The sequence below is a fragment of the Aulostomus chinensis genome, chromosome 14 (assembly GCF_037954235.1).
Source record: "Aulostomus chinensis isolate RoL2024-O1b breed Wild chromosome 14, RoL_Achi_v1.0, whole genome shotgun sequence".
NCBI lineage: Eukaryota > Metazoa > Chordata > Actinopteri > Syngnathiformes > Aulostomidae > Aulostomus > Aulostomus chinensis.
In genome coordinates, this window is record NC_141333.1 from 11,288,261 (window position 1) to 11,305,272 (window position 17,012).

The 17,012-nt window shown below is 40.6% G+C and overlaps 1 protein-coding gene across 1 annotated transcript in view; it reads left to right on the forward strand.

The window, feature by feature from the left end:
• The first annotated feature begins 3,116 nt into the window (after positions 1–3,116).
• ppp1r2 (protein phosphatase 1, regulatory (inhibitor) subunit 2) overlaps positions 3,117–17,012 on the forward strand; it is a 15,775-nt gene continuing 1,879 nt past the window's right edge. The window contains exons 1-6 of the mRNA XM_086225135.1: positions 3,117–3,487; positions 9,772–9,879; positions 10,546–10,629; positions 12,810–12,910; positions 15,158–15,331; positions 16,039–17,012. The exon at positions 16,039–17,012 is cut by the window's right edge and continues 1,879 nt beyond it. Coding sequence (XP_086081261.1) covers positions 3,351–3,487; positions 9,772–9,879; positions 10,546–10,629; positions 12,810–12,910; positions 15,158–15,331; positions 16,039–16,058 — 624 coding nt within the window. The 5' untranslated portion in view covers positions 3,117–3,350 and the 3' untranslated portion in view covers positions 16,059–17,012. The remainder of the gene's footprint in view (positions 3,488–9,771; positions 9,880–10,545; positions 10,630–12,809; positions 12,911–15,157; positions 15,332–16,038) is intronic.

A 17,012-nucleotide genomic window follows, 5' to 3' on the forward strand; every position in this document is an offset into this window, starting at 1 on the left:
GCAATTAAAACAATAAAAACGACAAAGTAGATGCGCGAAACACAAAATCCCTGTTAGTACAGTGGCCAGTACATCTGCCATCAGGCAGAAGACCGGGGTTCGATTCCCCGACGGGGAGAGTGTTGCACCTCTTTGTTGGTTTGTTTCTGTTTCTTTGTTATTATTATTTAAACTTGTTTTTAATGTACAATAATTTTATCCAATTTTCTATAAATTGATTAGATTTTGATAGTTTTTTTTTTGCAAGATGTTTCCAGTTCAATTATGATCACGGTATCTACTTCATGTGACTCGTGTTTTGTTGGGGAACAGGCAGTAGTAGGAAACCTGATTGTCATTTCACTTGTTTTCATTTTAAAATAATTGCATCAATTGCAAAAATAATAACTATAAAAAAAGATTTTAACACCCCCCCCCCCAAAAAAAAAAGACAGCAGGGCAAAAACAAGCAATACCTCTTTCATTTTCACAATTCCATCACAGATCCTGGAGCAGTGTCCTCTCATGTGGACTCAATCAGTATCCACAAGTGTTCACTCATGTTTTGCAGTGTCCGGCTTCTCACCTGAGTGAGTATTAAGGTGTTGTTGTTTTTTTTTGTTTTGTTACGTGAGTCATACAATTGAAGTTTTTCCCACGACATCAGGTTTCTCACCTGCGTGGATCCTCATACGTGCTCTTAGGGTTGACTGTTGAGCAAATCTTGTGGGTTCGCCCGTGGACAAGCAATCCACTACAACTTGTGAAATATTCTTAACATGATTTGCACCAGTATGGAGTCTCAGCAGTATTGGCTTCTTCCATGAGCTTCCAACTTCTTCCTCCCATTGTTGTAGTTATGCCACCACTTTTTCCAACCTCTCAAAAATATGTCTCTAATTATAGATTTGGATCTTTTAGGAAGATGTAACGCCCAAAGCTCATCATTTTATTGACTCTCCCCCGTCTTTGTTCCAACAGTGGAAAGAGGTGAGCCTTTTTCCACTTTCATGGATGTTCATAGAGGTACTAAACCTGTACCTCTGCATTTACCAAAAAGCCGCGTTTGACTTCATGAGTAATGCGTTTCCTCAAAAATAATGAGTTGTGGAATAAGTGCTCTGATTTATTGAAGTAAAGGTAGCAGAACTGCTTCAAGAGACTGCCTCCATATTGCAGACTGAGAAGAGTTACACAGTATATATATATATATACAGTCATTGTACTTCACTTTTTCGAGACTTGAATATATTTTAAAGCTCCAACTAAGTAGCAGAGTAAGGGGACAATGCGGGAAAGGTCTAAAAGGCTCACGTGTATTAAGACATTCATTCCACTGTTGATGAAGGCAGAAAGTAGAAATACCCTCTTCAGAGAGGCTGATACAGAACTGAGCAAGGCTTGTTTCAATGCTATTTTGGGTGAATACAGACTATTTTTGTGCATAATTGGGGCCCTTAAATGTAGTGCGTGAATAGTTTACATATAAGCTCTCTGAGATTGTGTGTAACTCCCTGCACTCACGCAATGAGGACCAAAAATGAAAACAAAATGCAATAGCAGCTAGGTTTATGTGATTTATTCATTTGGCTTTTGATGGAACAAAGAAGAGGCTCATTGGATACAGTCGCTGCAAATTTGTCAGCAGGGATTCCTAAAGTGTGGTGCGCGAGCTGCCACTAGGGGGTGCGCGAGATAAAAAAAAATATGATGATGGGGGGGGGGGGGGGGTGGAGTTGTGTTTTTTAAGTTGGATTTTCCCACACAATAGAGACGTGTAAATAAGCATTTCTTTTTTAAAAATTTAAAATCAAAAGCTGACATATCTATAAATAAATCAACGCAGGTTATTCCGAATGCACCTCATTTTAAGATGAAGTGTCGGAGAAGTTACCTTCTACGCAGTGTATGCGGCATTGTTGCGTAAAAAATAAGATCTGGATTTAAAAAAAAAAAAGGATAAGGAAAAATGAGCAGCTGAAAACCTGGTTGGTTTGGAAATTTTATCTGTAATCAAAACCAAGAAGTCAAGATTCAATCTGTCGCCATATATTTGTTACAACTCACTTCCTTAAAATAAATTAATATATACACCCCTGTGCTGTCTTTGAATCACATTAATTATTCGTAGTAGTAGTACTACTAGTATATTATTATTATTATTTTACTTTCAGTGCTCTTCTTTACATTTGTATGCCAGGAATAATTAACTCTTCAAGACAAACGTTCACTGGCTCTACATTTACGTTTTTAACATGCAATATCAGCACTATCATATTTACCTAAACCTTGTAAGTTTGCAAATCCGTGGAATTCTACCGAATCTTACAGTTCAATCTAAAACATTGGACCGATGCAAAGAATGTAAATACACGCAGTCTCATGAGTTCATTTGCGGCTCATCATTGTTATTCCACAGATGCTTTGAGCAACGGAGTGCGGCTACAGTCCTGGTTAATAGAGATCGCCTGTTTTGAGTTCTTGTCAGTGATATTTTAATAAACAAGCAGGCAGAATTTTTCAACGTTGATTTGACAATTACATAAATAATTATATATATTCTCCGACTGTTGCTCTGAAATGACTCACTGAATATACACCGCCTCTGTTCCGTATTTCTAACAAGATAAAAGTAATTGTTCTTGAACGTTCTCTCATGTGTTAAATTCTCTCATCCTTCGCTAATCTGCTTGCTCCCACAGTTCAATTTCACGGTGTGTTCACATGCTGTGGGAGTTATAGATACTAGTTGATTGCAAATGAACGTCCAGATTTGACATAGGAATAATTAGTATTCCAGGTAGAAGTGTTGTTAGGTCAGGGCTCTTATAAATGTTTTAAATATTAAATTGCTTATTTTTAATATAGCTAAGGTCATTTAAAAGGTTGTGAATACGCCCTTGTAGTGCGCCAGCGTACTACATGGGAGTCCAAAGCAGGAATTACTCAAAAAATATACACACCAGTCACAAACAATGAGGTTAAAAGGAATAACAACGACAGAACAAAAGTTATATGACTGTATAGGTTGATGATAACTTGTTTTTCATGCACAAGCACAAATATTTGAGGGAATTATGTGAGCTCAAACGCTGCACGGCCGCGCTCTACAAGTATCGCGATGTTTTATACGTATCAGACCCGCTCCACAGTGCTGCTACCCCACCAGTTGGTGGAACAACCGGAGTAGAAATGTACCAATGCACTGTGGACCCTGCCTAGCCTGAGCTTTCAGAAGAGCGTTGAGTTATGACGGCGAGTATGTTAGAAACTGATCCTGTCTGTGGCAACTGAATACAAGAAATCACAGGAGCAGTAAACCAGTTGAGGAGAAACACTTGAGCCAGCCAGCCCGGGTTGACGGTCAGCGTATGGGAATGGCAGCTCCCCGGCCGATAAAAGGCATCCTGAAAAACAAGAATAGCGCGTCAAGCGTCAAACCACAACCCGAAGACATTCAAGGAGAGATACCCGAACAAAACCCTGGACTCTCGGAGGATGACCAGCAGTAAGTTTTCTGCTTAGCGAGCTGTCCTGAGTTTGGTAGTCAGGTACTGTCAGCTAGCTTCACGCCTATTAGCCCTGTCAGGCTAACTCTCACGTGAAACTGTTAACTGATAAACATTTGGCAAAAGTGTGTGTGGTTTGTAATGTTACTCCGTTGATTGCGACCTATCTATGTGATTACAAAATTTTGATACTTGATACTAAAGCTAACGTTAACTAAACATGTATCCAACCGAGCCAGGTTAGCTTGTATGCTAGCCACTCAACAACAGGTAATTCATGTAATTGTTACCTTTTTTAACCAATGTTCAGATAAGAGTCGTTATGAAACCTAACTAATATTATCGGTTATGGGCAAATCCCACAGACAGTCAACCTTACAATAGTAAAACATAACTGTCATCCTATAGATCAGAGATCAGGTCTTCAGTTAACCTACATACAGCTTAAGTTGTTACCTCCCTCCCTGCATTATGTCCTGGTTACTTACTGTTCCACTGTTGTTATATCGTCTTACCGACCTGTCAGTGTGTCAGGATATCCAATCAATTATTTAAGCATCTTTCCCCTTAAACACCACCTATATGGTAATACTTTCGAGAAGATCATAATTATGTCTACGGTGTTGGTCTTGATGAATTAAACAGAATCTTCATTACAGCTAGGAGGAAGTCAATGTCATTTCCATCTAATTTATTTTTCCAAATCACTATCAACAATATCAATATCAATATCAACAAGTATCTAAACTTGGGGGGGGGGGGGCATACAGACTTTAACAAGGAACTTGATGGGCAGAATTTTTGATAATGCTAGACATTTACAGGTGTGTTAAAACCAGTTCAGCCCTTGCGTCAGCACCAGTGTGGGTCTGGAGAGGCAAAAATCGGTAATCCTGTCAACAAGACTGGTATTGAAATGTGCTTTACCTCAGCCATCCCATAAGACTGCTGTTGCATATTCACTGTGTCATTAACCCTGGTCTCGATTGTCTGGAATTCATCTCAGGTCAGTGTTATGTTCATCCTGAAATCGGATGGGTTTACTGTCAGTGCGTGAAGGATGCCTGACTTATCTGTCAAGGCAAAGGTGATGGTGATGGTGAAGGGTTCTTGTCCACTATCCCAAAGTTAGTGGAGTAAAAATGCTTCATAAAGATTTGCTGATACTCTGAATACTTGTCTGTGACTGATAAAGTTCATGTTTAGTAGGCGCCTCATGTCAGACTTGTGTCAGGGATCCTGTGTTTCCCGCTCTGAAGCTTTTTTTCCTTCATTTTCATTGATATAACTTAATTGTAATGTGGCAGTGGGACACTAATGTCCCAGATTAACAGTCCCTGTGAAGCCATTTCAGTTCTCTGCTCCCTGCATCCACCTCACTTTCTCCCCTCTGCCCCCTTGAAAAGGTGGACATGCAGAGATCCATTTGTGGTGTAACTGAAGTATGTCCATCAGCAGGTCTACGTGAGAGAAAATCCCATCAAGGTTTGAACATTTCAAAGTCTCCTGAACAAATATTACACATGCGCATTAAAGCGAGGTAAAATAGGAGTTGAATTCAAAGTAACAAACAGCAACTCTTGACTGAAGGTTATGATAAATACATTTCATACACCACCAAAACCACCTGGTACATTCTGATCAATCATCTTTCATCTAGCCACCCTACAAAACAACTGACAAACCACAAAAGCATCCCACACACATTTGCTCATGTATCATTATTGAATAAAAGAATAAGAAGTGTGCTGCCAACAAACAGAGCTTAACATCGTCAATGGGATAAAGCCCCAGTTCCAACTGCTGGTACTATGAATCATCCAATACTTACATTTACCTAAATGTTGATTAAATATGAGTCAACGAAATGGCAACTGTGACCTACTAAGTCTGACACACCTTATTTGAAATAAAGAAAGAGAAAAAAAAAAACCCGATCATGATAAAATGTACATGAAACTCAATTTGGATGAATGTGCACATTACAACAAATCAAATTAAATAATCAACTTCATGATCTGCAGGAGGAAATCAGACAGTCTTTGATGAGTGAAGTTGAAAGTTGAATTTGCTATCGCCTCCTCCTGCCTCTCCCATGCTGGCAGATCTAGACATTAGAGAGTGATTTCAGAGCAGCGGCACGAGAAATTAGGCCAAAGAGAGATGGCAGTTATTAGTGCATTCCATTCCCCACAGTGAATCAAGCTTTTTCTGTATCGATACCAAAATAGCCTCTCTTTGAATGACGAAGGAGTGCAGGGAAACTTTTCTGGAAGGATCCTGCGTACAGCCAAGCATCGAATCATCAAAGATTTTAGACCGATTTGGGTTTACAGCAACAAACACACTCTTTTTTTTGTTGTTGTTTCCATCTTTGATTATTTTTTGCTTTTATTTTTCATGTAGCTTTTTTAAAAAAAAAAATGTCTGTACCATTTTATATTATGCCTCAAGAAGGCAGTACTCAAATTAACCTTAACAACAGCCTTTTGCTCATTCTACAATAACCAAAGGATATCCTGACCAAGCTCTGCAAATACCCACCACCCAGCATTCATTTGGTCCAGCGACTGTCCATTTAAACAATACAGCTTTCCTGTGTATGTTTTTAACTTGGACTTGTGGTCTCGGTGGTGACTGCAGGTTTTAGCTGATCTGTACAGTGGCTGTCTTGTTGTTTTAAATTCTTTTCACCCCTAGATCGATGTAGTCCAGTAATATGGAACCCAGCCTAAATGTTGTAAAATCTCTTATTCTTTCTGTCATCAAATAGAAAGTTCTTCCACAGCCAAAGGAGTCAAGCTGTGATCAGACTTCCTGCTTTCTTGTAAACTCAGATACTGTAGATGCTGTTTGTCTCCACAGTGTCAACAAATATGAAACAACATATCTTTGAAAGCCTACTGTAAATAGTCTCAATCTATTTGTAGAGGTTCAAACATGTTTCTAGTAATTGTAATGCAGACAGCAATGGGCCACAGAAATAATAGAAAACATTAAATATACCACTGACGTAAGACACATCAGGTTTACAGGAAACTACATTGCAGTGGTGAATGTTCCTCGCAGCCCCAGTTCTTTGTACTGACTCTACAAAGTCTAACAGTACTAACATCTCGTTTTCTTACATTCCAGATGAACAGAAATCCTTTTGATTGTCTGCACCAACAAGAAGACACATTTTTAAAGAATGCATTGATGGTTGCTTTAGAACCGACCAAAACTCTGAACAACAAACAAAACGACAGCCTTCTGTGAACAGTCACTTTTTTTTTTAAAACATTTCATCCACTATAATCAAGTCAACGGGGCTGTATCAGCCTCATCCCCAGTCATAGATAATTCATTGACGCTTCTATGAAACTCAATCTCTCTTTTACTGTGTTACAAGGTTCTTCCTGTCTGCATGATGAGACTGTTTGGGACTGGTAGGAAAGTTATCTTTTACTTTACATAACAGGCAGAAAAGTAACCACTCAGGTGATCCCTGTCTGCAGGTCACATGAGGTCAACTGTAACGAGTAAGCACAGCTCAGTATCGACTGAGACGCATTACGTAAATCCTTTGTATTATAATCAGCGGTGTTGATTTTTATATTTCTAGGTCACAGTAGCTGTGTGTTTCCAGCTGGATATGTGACCTTTTCGCTCTGCTTAGATTCATGTCAACCAACACCAATCTCCCCAACATAACAGGGAAGCCAAGCAGGATATTAAAAGTCCTGCTGGGGTCAAGGCTCCATATAATTTTTTTCTTTACCGGAACCTTCTCCAAAACCAATTTTAATTTCCCCACATAGAATGTAAACACTCCTTAAAATCAAAATGCTTCTTAACTCATTTTTACCAGCAAGTGGCAAAATAGAAACTATAAATAATATTCAACTTTCAATATTTTCCTCATCAATGATGTGAGGATTCGCTCCGTCTTTTTTGTCTTGGTCTCAATTATTTTTCTTTTGTGCTCTCTCTCTCTCTCTCTCTCTCTCTCTCGCCCTGCCTCTGTCTCTCCCTCTCCTTTTCTTGCTCTCTTTCACCCCAACCAATCAAAGCAGAGTACCACCTTCATAGAATACAGATCTGCTCAATGTTTCTGCCTGTTTTAGGGAAGTTTTTTTTTTTTTGCCAGCGGGGAAGTGTTGGGTCTCTTTGAGCTAAATTGATTTAAGACGTGTGGTTCTAGACCATGGATGCCCAAACTCTGACTTCAGCCACTGATGTGTGGTGTATTTTTAAGAGGATTGTCTGTTATACTCAAAAAGTCCGTAGCCATGAGGGAAAGTACAGTTTTACAAACTTGCCATTTTTTTTCTACTCCGCTGCTTGATTTTTCTTTCTCTGGTAGCAGAACTAGTAGTTGTGCCTGTTGACCCACTGCTCTCTCCGCTGTAAAACAATGCCTAGCTGCTGTTGGTGGGTTCAGTCCTCAGTCTGTCGGCCTGACCTTTCCTCTCACAGTCACTACCCTCTCACTAAGCTACCTGATAGTGCAGCTCAGTCATGACTCACTCTGTTTAATGAGCTCTCCCGGAGCGTTATGTTGCCAGCTGTTGACCACCCTCCGAGATCATCGCGTAAAACCTACAACTCTATATTTAGTGTGTACTAGTAGATTGTGAGGCACTGTTTCTTTCCATTCTGGAGGCAGGTGCATCGTCACTGTAGTGGAATTGTTGTAATGATGCAGTGGATGGCTGCTCGTGGGATGTGTAGAACCTAGAGTCAAACATATTGACAGCTACCACAATAACAACACTTATACACCAGATATTAACTCAAGATTGATATTTGTGCCCTTCTGTCTCGTTAATTAACAACAGGACATGAGAATGATCAAAATGATTCCTTTAAACACATGATGCTCATGTTCATTAAGTTTTAATGTCCCATTTAAAAGGTTGTAGGATGGTTCTGTCTGTGTTTAAGTAGTCAGTTCATCTAATAAGCCAGTCCTTGCTGTTGACACAGGAAAAACATTTTGCCGATAGTTCATTTAATTTAAATAGAAAGGTTTCATGATTGTTAATCTCTCGTGTGAACCATGCTGACATTTTAAATGTGCCTGTCATGAATCAATCTTTTCACACGCTTTTTGTGTTGTAGTGGTCCCACTCAGAGCAGAGTGAATGAGCAGCTACAGTTCTGACTATGTTGGTCAAGGACATTTATGTAGGATGGACAAGTTTGGCCCATTTGTGTGTGTGTGTGTGTGTCTGTCTGTGTGTATATGTGTGCGCGTACACGCCTATTTACTGATGGGAGTATCAAATAAGTAGATCATTTCTCTACATGTTAAACAGGCCTGTCGCTTATTTGTTTTAACTCCCATACAGACTGATTGCATCATACATGTTTCCATATGGTTGTCTGATTGTCTCTTCATGTTCAAACCATTTCCCCTTTTCAGTGTCTTACCTGATGCAAGGATGACACAATTATTATTACCAATACCCGCCTCTTCTCTCCGCACAAACATTTCAAAACCAGACCAATCTACAGTAAGAACACCTATAGAATTTGTACGCTCACCAACCTATTTCATCAGGTCTACCTGTTCTGATGCGTGTTCAAGTAAATATCTTCATCAGTAACCACGAATGGAGAAAAAAAGTTGGTCCAACCCAGTACTTGCAAAGTGTCCCCAATAAATTGTTGCCTTTTCAGAAGAAGTATTATCCAATATTGCTACCTGTTCATCCACTGAGCCTCATTAATCAGCACAAGTAGGGATGCACCATACCATCTATATATCGTCAGTATCATGAGATAATGTTGACTTTTTTTTAATTAAACATTATCTGTCCATTGACTGATATTTGTCCTGGTTTTGCTCTCTTCTGCTCTTCTTCGCAGCAGATGTTAAAGAAACATTGCGGTATATATCTGATGTACAGGCTTCCCAGAGAGTTTTGGAAAAAGGAAAATGTTACTTTTTCAGATTCACAATGTTTACATGGGTTTTTCAGTATGTGTAAAAAAAACAAAAAAAAACAAAACCACAGTGGCAAATTTTAGGCAAAATGAATTGTAAAATCTCAAAGCAAAAAAAGTTTTACTCCTGAGCACAAATGACAAAGACTTTTATCCATTTGTGCTAATATTCTCGCTCTGTAAAACATTTTATTTGTTGGGCTTTTTTGCTTCATGCCATGCAATTGTAGTTAAAACTGGGACGTCGGAGCCAAATTAAATCTGGTCAGTCTTCTCCATGGAGGAATGTTGGATGTCTGTCTGTTTAGTTCTCATTTTCTACCCTCTACTTCTGCTTTGATCCTATTTACAGGAAGAAGTCCCAGAAGTGGGATGAGATGAACATCCTGGCCACGTACCACCCAGCAGACAAAGACTACGGCCTGATGAAGATCGACGAGCCCAGCACACCATACAACAGGTCTGCTTTTTCTGATGACACCGGATTGATGGCAATGAAATCAGGATTGTTTTAACTTTGCGCAGACTGCGACCGGCTTCCTGTGTTTCCCATCTCAGACTCAGATATGACGAGAGGTCGGTGCTCACAGAAGCAAGGACAGCTTGTCATATACAACTTGCCTGTGCTTAAGCAGTGCTCCAAGATGGTTCAGGCATTAAGTTTGAAATACTCACTAGAGCGAAACGTATAGCCAGAAACATGTTACTGCCCTCCATGCTGCTTTGACTGCAGCTTCTAAAGCATATATACAAGCCCCAAGATGCTATTCTGTGCTGACGCTACCCTCCACCTCTTTCCAGTGCATCAATGTGATTCACCAGAAAAATAAAAAAAAAAGAAGAAGAAAGAATCGATTAACATTTTAAAGCAGGTTTACTTGGGTTTTAACACCTGTGTGTGCACAGGTCTCTGCAGTGAAAAAGGCTATTAGAGAGCTGTGTCAGTGTCTCAGCAGGTTTGTAACCCAACACGCCAGGGTGCTGCAGTGAAGGTCACCCCCCCAGACCTTTCCTCTTTCTCTGTTCATGTCCTCTCCACCCTCTATTCCCCTGTCATCTTGCCAAATCCTCTTATTTGCTTCAGATTCTGCTTCTTGTTTTAGTAATTTATAAACTCTCCTTTTAGGATGGTTGGGGACGACGATGATGAGGGCGCGCTGAGTGATTCGGATGGCAACAGTGCACTCGCAGCTGATGACCTGGCATCAAAGTAAGTATTTAATGGGTGAGGAGGCAGATGAGAAGGGCAGAGAGAGGACAAGGAAGTGAAAAGGAGTGTAGCTGTGTTTCCATTTAATTGCAAATGGATTTTTAATCCAACTGCTAATTATTTCCCTAAAAAGGAAATGTACATTAGATGTTTGTTCCATCAACTGGTTTAGTGTGAATGAAATAAGTTATGTAATGCCCTCAGGAGACAGCAGTAGAGCAACATTATGCAGAGCTATAATACATACTCTTTTTCCAAAAGTACCTGATAGCATAAACCATAATTGAATTTTACATTTACATCAATTTTTTCTAATGCAAAATACGTTGATGGAAATGCGACTGAGTGCACACGCACACACACACACACACACACACACACACACACACCAGCGTCCTTGCTTTTCAGCAAGTGCGAGCTCTAACATTAACTTATAAGGGTGTATGTACTGTACAGTTTAGGTGGCCTCACAGAAACAGTTTCAGCTGCACCACACTGCAATGCCATTTTTGGAAACCTGGACATGTGAATCTATTGTATTCTTAGATTTAATTATTTCTTTTATCTGCCAGTCTAGTGGATCATAATCTAGAGTATTACATTTCTTTGTCTTGGTATTTGTCCCTGTTACAGAGAGTCAGGTGGATCTTCAAATGGACAGAAACCATGAAGAAATGCGCTTCACTAAATTCTTAAGACACACGGAGGCTCGAGGCAAAAGACACATTGCTAAATATTCTATCGATTGACTTGCTCTGCCAAAAACAACACACTAGAAACTGAATGGTTCCCAACAATGTCACCACAGACCCACATGAATTAAAGTGCAGAAGCATGCTGTCTTTTCAATGAGCGTAATGACTGCATGTTCTTAACCTAATATCAGATCAAACTCAGATTCTGCATGTTCTTAACCTAATATCAGATCAAACTCAGATTCTGCATGTTCTTAACCTAATATCAGATCAAACTCAGATTCTGCATGTTCTTAACCTAATATCAGATCAAACTCAGATTCTGCATGTTCTTAACCTAATATCAGATCAAACTCAGATTCAGCAAACTCCCTCTTCAAATCGTGCTGATCAGACCGAGTGCCCTTTCCTTTTTTTTCTTTCAAACAACAGCCGGTTTTCATTATCTATGTTCATGATTTCATTATGATGGTTTTAGATCTCAGGAATAGGTTATTACACCAAATTTTTATTACATATTTAGATAAAACTTAAAATTGACCCTCCCATTTGTTTTACTCACACCTAATCATCACAAAGTAGACGAAAAGATGAGTAACGTCTTTGTCTCCGATTTGTCTTTGAACTCCATAATCCGCCCCATCACTCAGAGCTCTGTATGGGAGTGTAATGGGAGTCTGAGAATTGTCTGCCGTCGTGCTTATGTAAGTGCATTGATGCGTGTGTGTGTGTGCGTGTGTTTGTCCAAGTGTGTATGCTTCAGAGAGGATTGCGATTAGCTCCGGGCTTGCAAGTCAATTAGCCACCTTTGTTTACTTCCATTGCTTTACACTTAAGGCCTCCAGATAGTACATCAGCTGCTCTTTTCCTCTGTCCTCACTCTCTCCTCTCATCCACCACATATTTGACTTCTTTCAATTTAGTCCGCCCATCTCTAAACCCATCCCACCCCACCCCCTTCCACTGTCTCTATCCTGATGCGCTCTGTATAACTGGTACTATTATTTGTCACTTTCCCTACTCTTTAAAATGCACTGTCTTCTTCCTGGCTGAATCAGGCCAGTTTGTTTGAGAGCAGCAGTACAGTAAATGGGATTTTCCCCGAGGCCGTTCACCACCATCCGCTCAGCCATAAACCATCATACAGTCCGTCCTCTTTGTGAGGGTGAGAGATGGGGATAGTAACTCCGTTATTTTGGTCTCATGCTTAAGTACTCGCACATCTCTTCACTCTCACTGTGCCTACTCTGTCCTCCCCCTCGCCTCATGTGTCCTTCTCCGTCTGTGTTCCTCCGATGTCTCCTCCACTCTGTAGAAGCCATTTCAAAAAATCTTAGGAGAACCTGCCGATGCTCTGTTTATAGTGTTTCAAGATGGACAAAGTTGGCCTGAATAAGCACTAAAACAAACATGAAAATGACATGGGGATTTTAAATGTTGTGAAGAGATAGCAAATTAAAATATGCGGGGTCTCTTTTTTTCAAGGCTGAAGGCTGCAGAGGGCTCAGAACCTAGCTTTATGAAAGAAGAGGAAGAGGAGGAGAGCAGCGAGGAGGAAGAAGAGGAGCTGACCCCAGAAGAACAAGGTGAGCGACCACTTTTTTTCCCCCTTTCTAAAAAATTCATTTCTACCCCTACAAGGACTGGACCTATTACCTATTGATTTTCAGCAGTGAGATGAACATCATCTACACTGCCTAGAAATTGAGCAGTGCAATCTTCTCTTAACAGCTGAGTGAGCTTGGAGTCTGTTAGTATCCATGGCAACGTCACTGTGGTCTCCTGCAGTGTTCTCTGCACCTGTGGGTGACATGATGCAGAGTGACACTCCACCGTGAAGTGCTGGTGGAACGGGAAGGTCTTTTTTTTTTTCCTTCCTCTTTTTGCTGACTTCCCTCAAGACACAAACGTACACAAGCTACTTACACACTCTGCGCTCTGACCTTGTCCTTCTGCACCGTCAGACAAATTTACTCTTCATCTTGAATACCTGAGCAGGCTGGAGACCTGTTAACTTAATCGATACCCAACCCAAATGTGAAGGACCTTCTCAAATTAAGATTTTTGAAGGGGTCAGCGCAAAGCAGTTTTACTTTCTAGCATAGAAGGGTGCAATATAAAACCAGTTGTATTTGGTCAAATAAAAGCACTTGGAAAAATTACTCAATGAAACAATACAAAAGGTGCCAAATACAATGGAGATGCTTTTCAAGGTAGACAACAATCATCACAATAAAAGATACCAAAATTCTCCATCTTTAACCTTTACTCAAACAAAAACTCTTCACAAGAGTACCCCTGCTCCTCGTGTTTCTGAGAACCATATTTGACCCCAAGTAAGCAAGTGTCTCTTTTTTTAAATTCAAAAACATCTATAAGAAGCAAAGAGGTGAGCCGTTTACACAAAAACACAGCACACCCAGATATGTACAAAAAAAATACCCGAATCTTTCATCGTTCTTTTTCCCAGTAACACTGTTTCCATATTGAACACCTTATGAACAGCTTATTGATCAACCGCACTTACAGACAAATTCACAACCCAGCCCAGCCTTATTAGCCTCACCGTCTGTTTTAGTATTTAAATCAAATTTCCACCCATCTCGAGGTCACGAAGGACTAACAAAGGCCTCATCTGGTGTCTGACTTTGTCCCATATAGAGTTTGATTTCCCCTAGAAACACATTAGTCCTGGAGAAGTCTTCTATTTAAAGGTTTGTCCTTGTGTCATATTGATTGTGAAGTTTTTACTGCAGAACACGACCTCAGTCACCGAACCAGCATCTCAGCTGCATTTCAGAATCTTTTTCTTCATCACTGGCGGCATGGTAGTGAAGTGTTTAGCACTGTCGCCTTACAGCAAGCTGATACCGGGTTTGAGCCCCGGCTCGAGCACGGAATCTTTCTGTGTGGAGTTTGCATGCTCCCTCTGTGCCTGTGTGGGTTCTCTCTGGGTACTCGGGCTTCCTCCCACAGTCCAAAGACATCAAGAGGGGATGAGGGATTGACCGTAGGTGTGACTGTGAGCGTGAATGGTTGTCTGTCTGTATGTGCTGGCCCTGTGATGGACTGGTGACCCGTCCAGGGTGAACCCCACCTCTCGCCCAAAGGCTGCTGTGATAGGCTCCAGCCCCCCCACGACCCTTAACAGGATAAGAGGTAGAAAATGGATGGATGTATGGGTTCTTCATCACCACATCACAGCTTTCATGTTTATCGCCCTGCCGTCCTTAGAAGTTTTAGCACCACATGCTACCAGCTGGACGTGACTCTTCTCTCCTTTTTTGGCCGAATTCTGTGGATAGTATCTGGTTATTTCAGGTTCCAAACAAGCTGATACTAAAAGGGGACATGAAAATACTGCAGACGCACTCATGCATCAGAGAGAAATGTCCCGCATTGCCTTCGATGTCTGAGGATTTCCCAAACTGTCATTTTTTTTCCAAAACTGTATTTTGTCCTGCTGCCTTCATTCTGAAACACAATAAGTCTCATTGTTGCACCGTACTGCCGCATAGCAAGAGTCCAAAACACAATAATTTCAATGTCAACCATCGTTCCTATATATTGTTTTTGGAAAAAGACATGATAGTAGTGACATATTCCATCACTTTGATGATGAGCTACTCTAAGGGAGTATCATTTCTGTAGAGGATATCGAAACCTGATATGAAATGCACGCGAAGACAAGCTGGTACCATGCAGGCTTTACTGACCCACGCAGATGTGTGAATGTAAATATGATATTCATTATTTTGAAATCCTTGTCTGTAGGAGTTTCTTCATACACCTATTGTTCTTTTAAATGATTACAAATGTACCTTCCATTGCAGCCAAAAAGAAACATTTTCAGATGATGAGGAAGATGCACTACAACGAGGGTCTGAACATCAAGCTGGCACGCCAGCTCATCGCCAGCGAACTCGAAGAAGACGAAGATGGTGATGAAGAGATGAGGGACGACACAGAGGAGACGGAGGAGATCAGTGTTGACCCGCCACAAGAAGGTAACAAGTGCAAGTTTTGATCTTTGACAGTGGGATGCTAACATTTCCTGCTTGTTAGCATCCATTTCGCTGAGCTAACTAGCAGTCATCTGGTCTATATAGGTCTCTGCTCCCTAATGCACCTATCCACTTGTCCGTCTCTAGCGAGGGCAACAATAACACATATCTCCTCAATAATGGGGAGTTCCTTAAACAACCAATGGTTCCTAATTCATTGTTTGATTACTGAAAGATTCCCTTAATTTGCCATAAAACTAATATAGAAACTTTCCTGTTTACTCAAGTTTCTTGGAGACATTTTTAGTTTTCTGTAAGGTTGTGCACAGAATAACAATATGATCACTAGTTCTTTGTTGAACTTCATAGAGGAATGAACATCGCTCTGATATTGAGATTGAAAATGCTTTTTTTTTTTTTTTAATTGTCTCCAACCTGAGAGGTACCATCAAACAGAAAAGATGTAGTTCAGAATAGAACACTGGAGATGAAACCATGTAATACAGTGTCCTAATTTTATTGGAGGTAAGAACCGAGATGGTGAGTTTTTGTGGAAGTGATGTAACCCTTTCTTTTGAATTCATGAAAGGGTTCAGTTTCCTCCATCTCCACTCATAAGATTTAATTGTACTGAGTTGGAGAGAACTGAGGGAAATAATCCTGTTTTGTAGAACTTATTATTCTCTCTTTGTCTCTTGTTCATTTTCCAGCTGACTCTCTGGACTCGTAAATGAGGCCTCTCCCACCTGTAGTAGCTGCGTATGGGCTCAAGATCCAGACAAACAATGCCGCTGCGCTTTGTGTTTCCAACGCTGGGCCGAACAACGGACACCGCTTCACCACCCATAGAACAACCCCCAGCAGTCTGTAACCTCTACGTCACCTGTCCGTCTCTCCTATTCCTACTTGTGCAATATAACCTTCAGCTGTACTGGTTTTAATCACTCAGAATCAGATCAACACAAGTGAGCACTGTTCCTCGTCCTCCTCCTCCCCCTCCCTCTCCTGTTGCCAAGAATTTACCCCTCCCACCCCTCTGGACTGGGTCACCCTGAAGATTCTGACTGTGAAAGGAAGGTCAAGGGCTTTTTGGAAGAACTGCTGAATAACCAGGACTGGTGGTTGGCTGCTCGTCGACCCGTCTGCAGGCTTCAGCCAGTACGTCAGCCCTGAAGGAAGCTAGGAGAAGCCTCGCCGAAGGCATGTCAGGAACAACAGCCATGCTTGTAGTCCTCACATGGTTCCTTTTTCTTTTCTTCTTTCCACTTTCAGTAATTAAACAATCTTTTTTTCCCCCTCCATCTTGATAAAAGGGGAAGGTTTGGCTGGTAACATTGTGCCATCAAAACAGAATAATTCCCTTTCCTATTAACATAACAGCCCAACACAATAGGAGTTATTAATTTTTTTTGTGAGGCCACACAAGTGAAATCATTTAATCAAAAATTGACACCTGTATTAGCTAATTCACAAGTGATATTTGAGTGGAACTTCATGTCTATTTCCCTAAACTCAAGTAAAGTAAGGCTGTATATTGTTGGCACTTGATAAATCCTTGCATAGTCTTTAATATTGAATATTTACCTTCTCTTGACAAGAAACTTAACAGCACAAAACCGCATTGGCAATTTTATTAACACGTATACCTCATAAAACTTGACTGAAGGCCGCTGATAAATCTGGC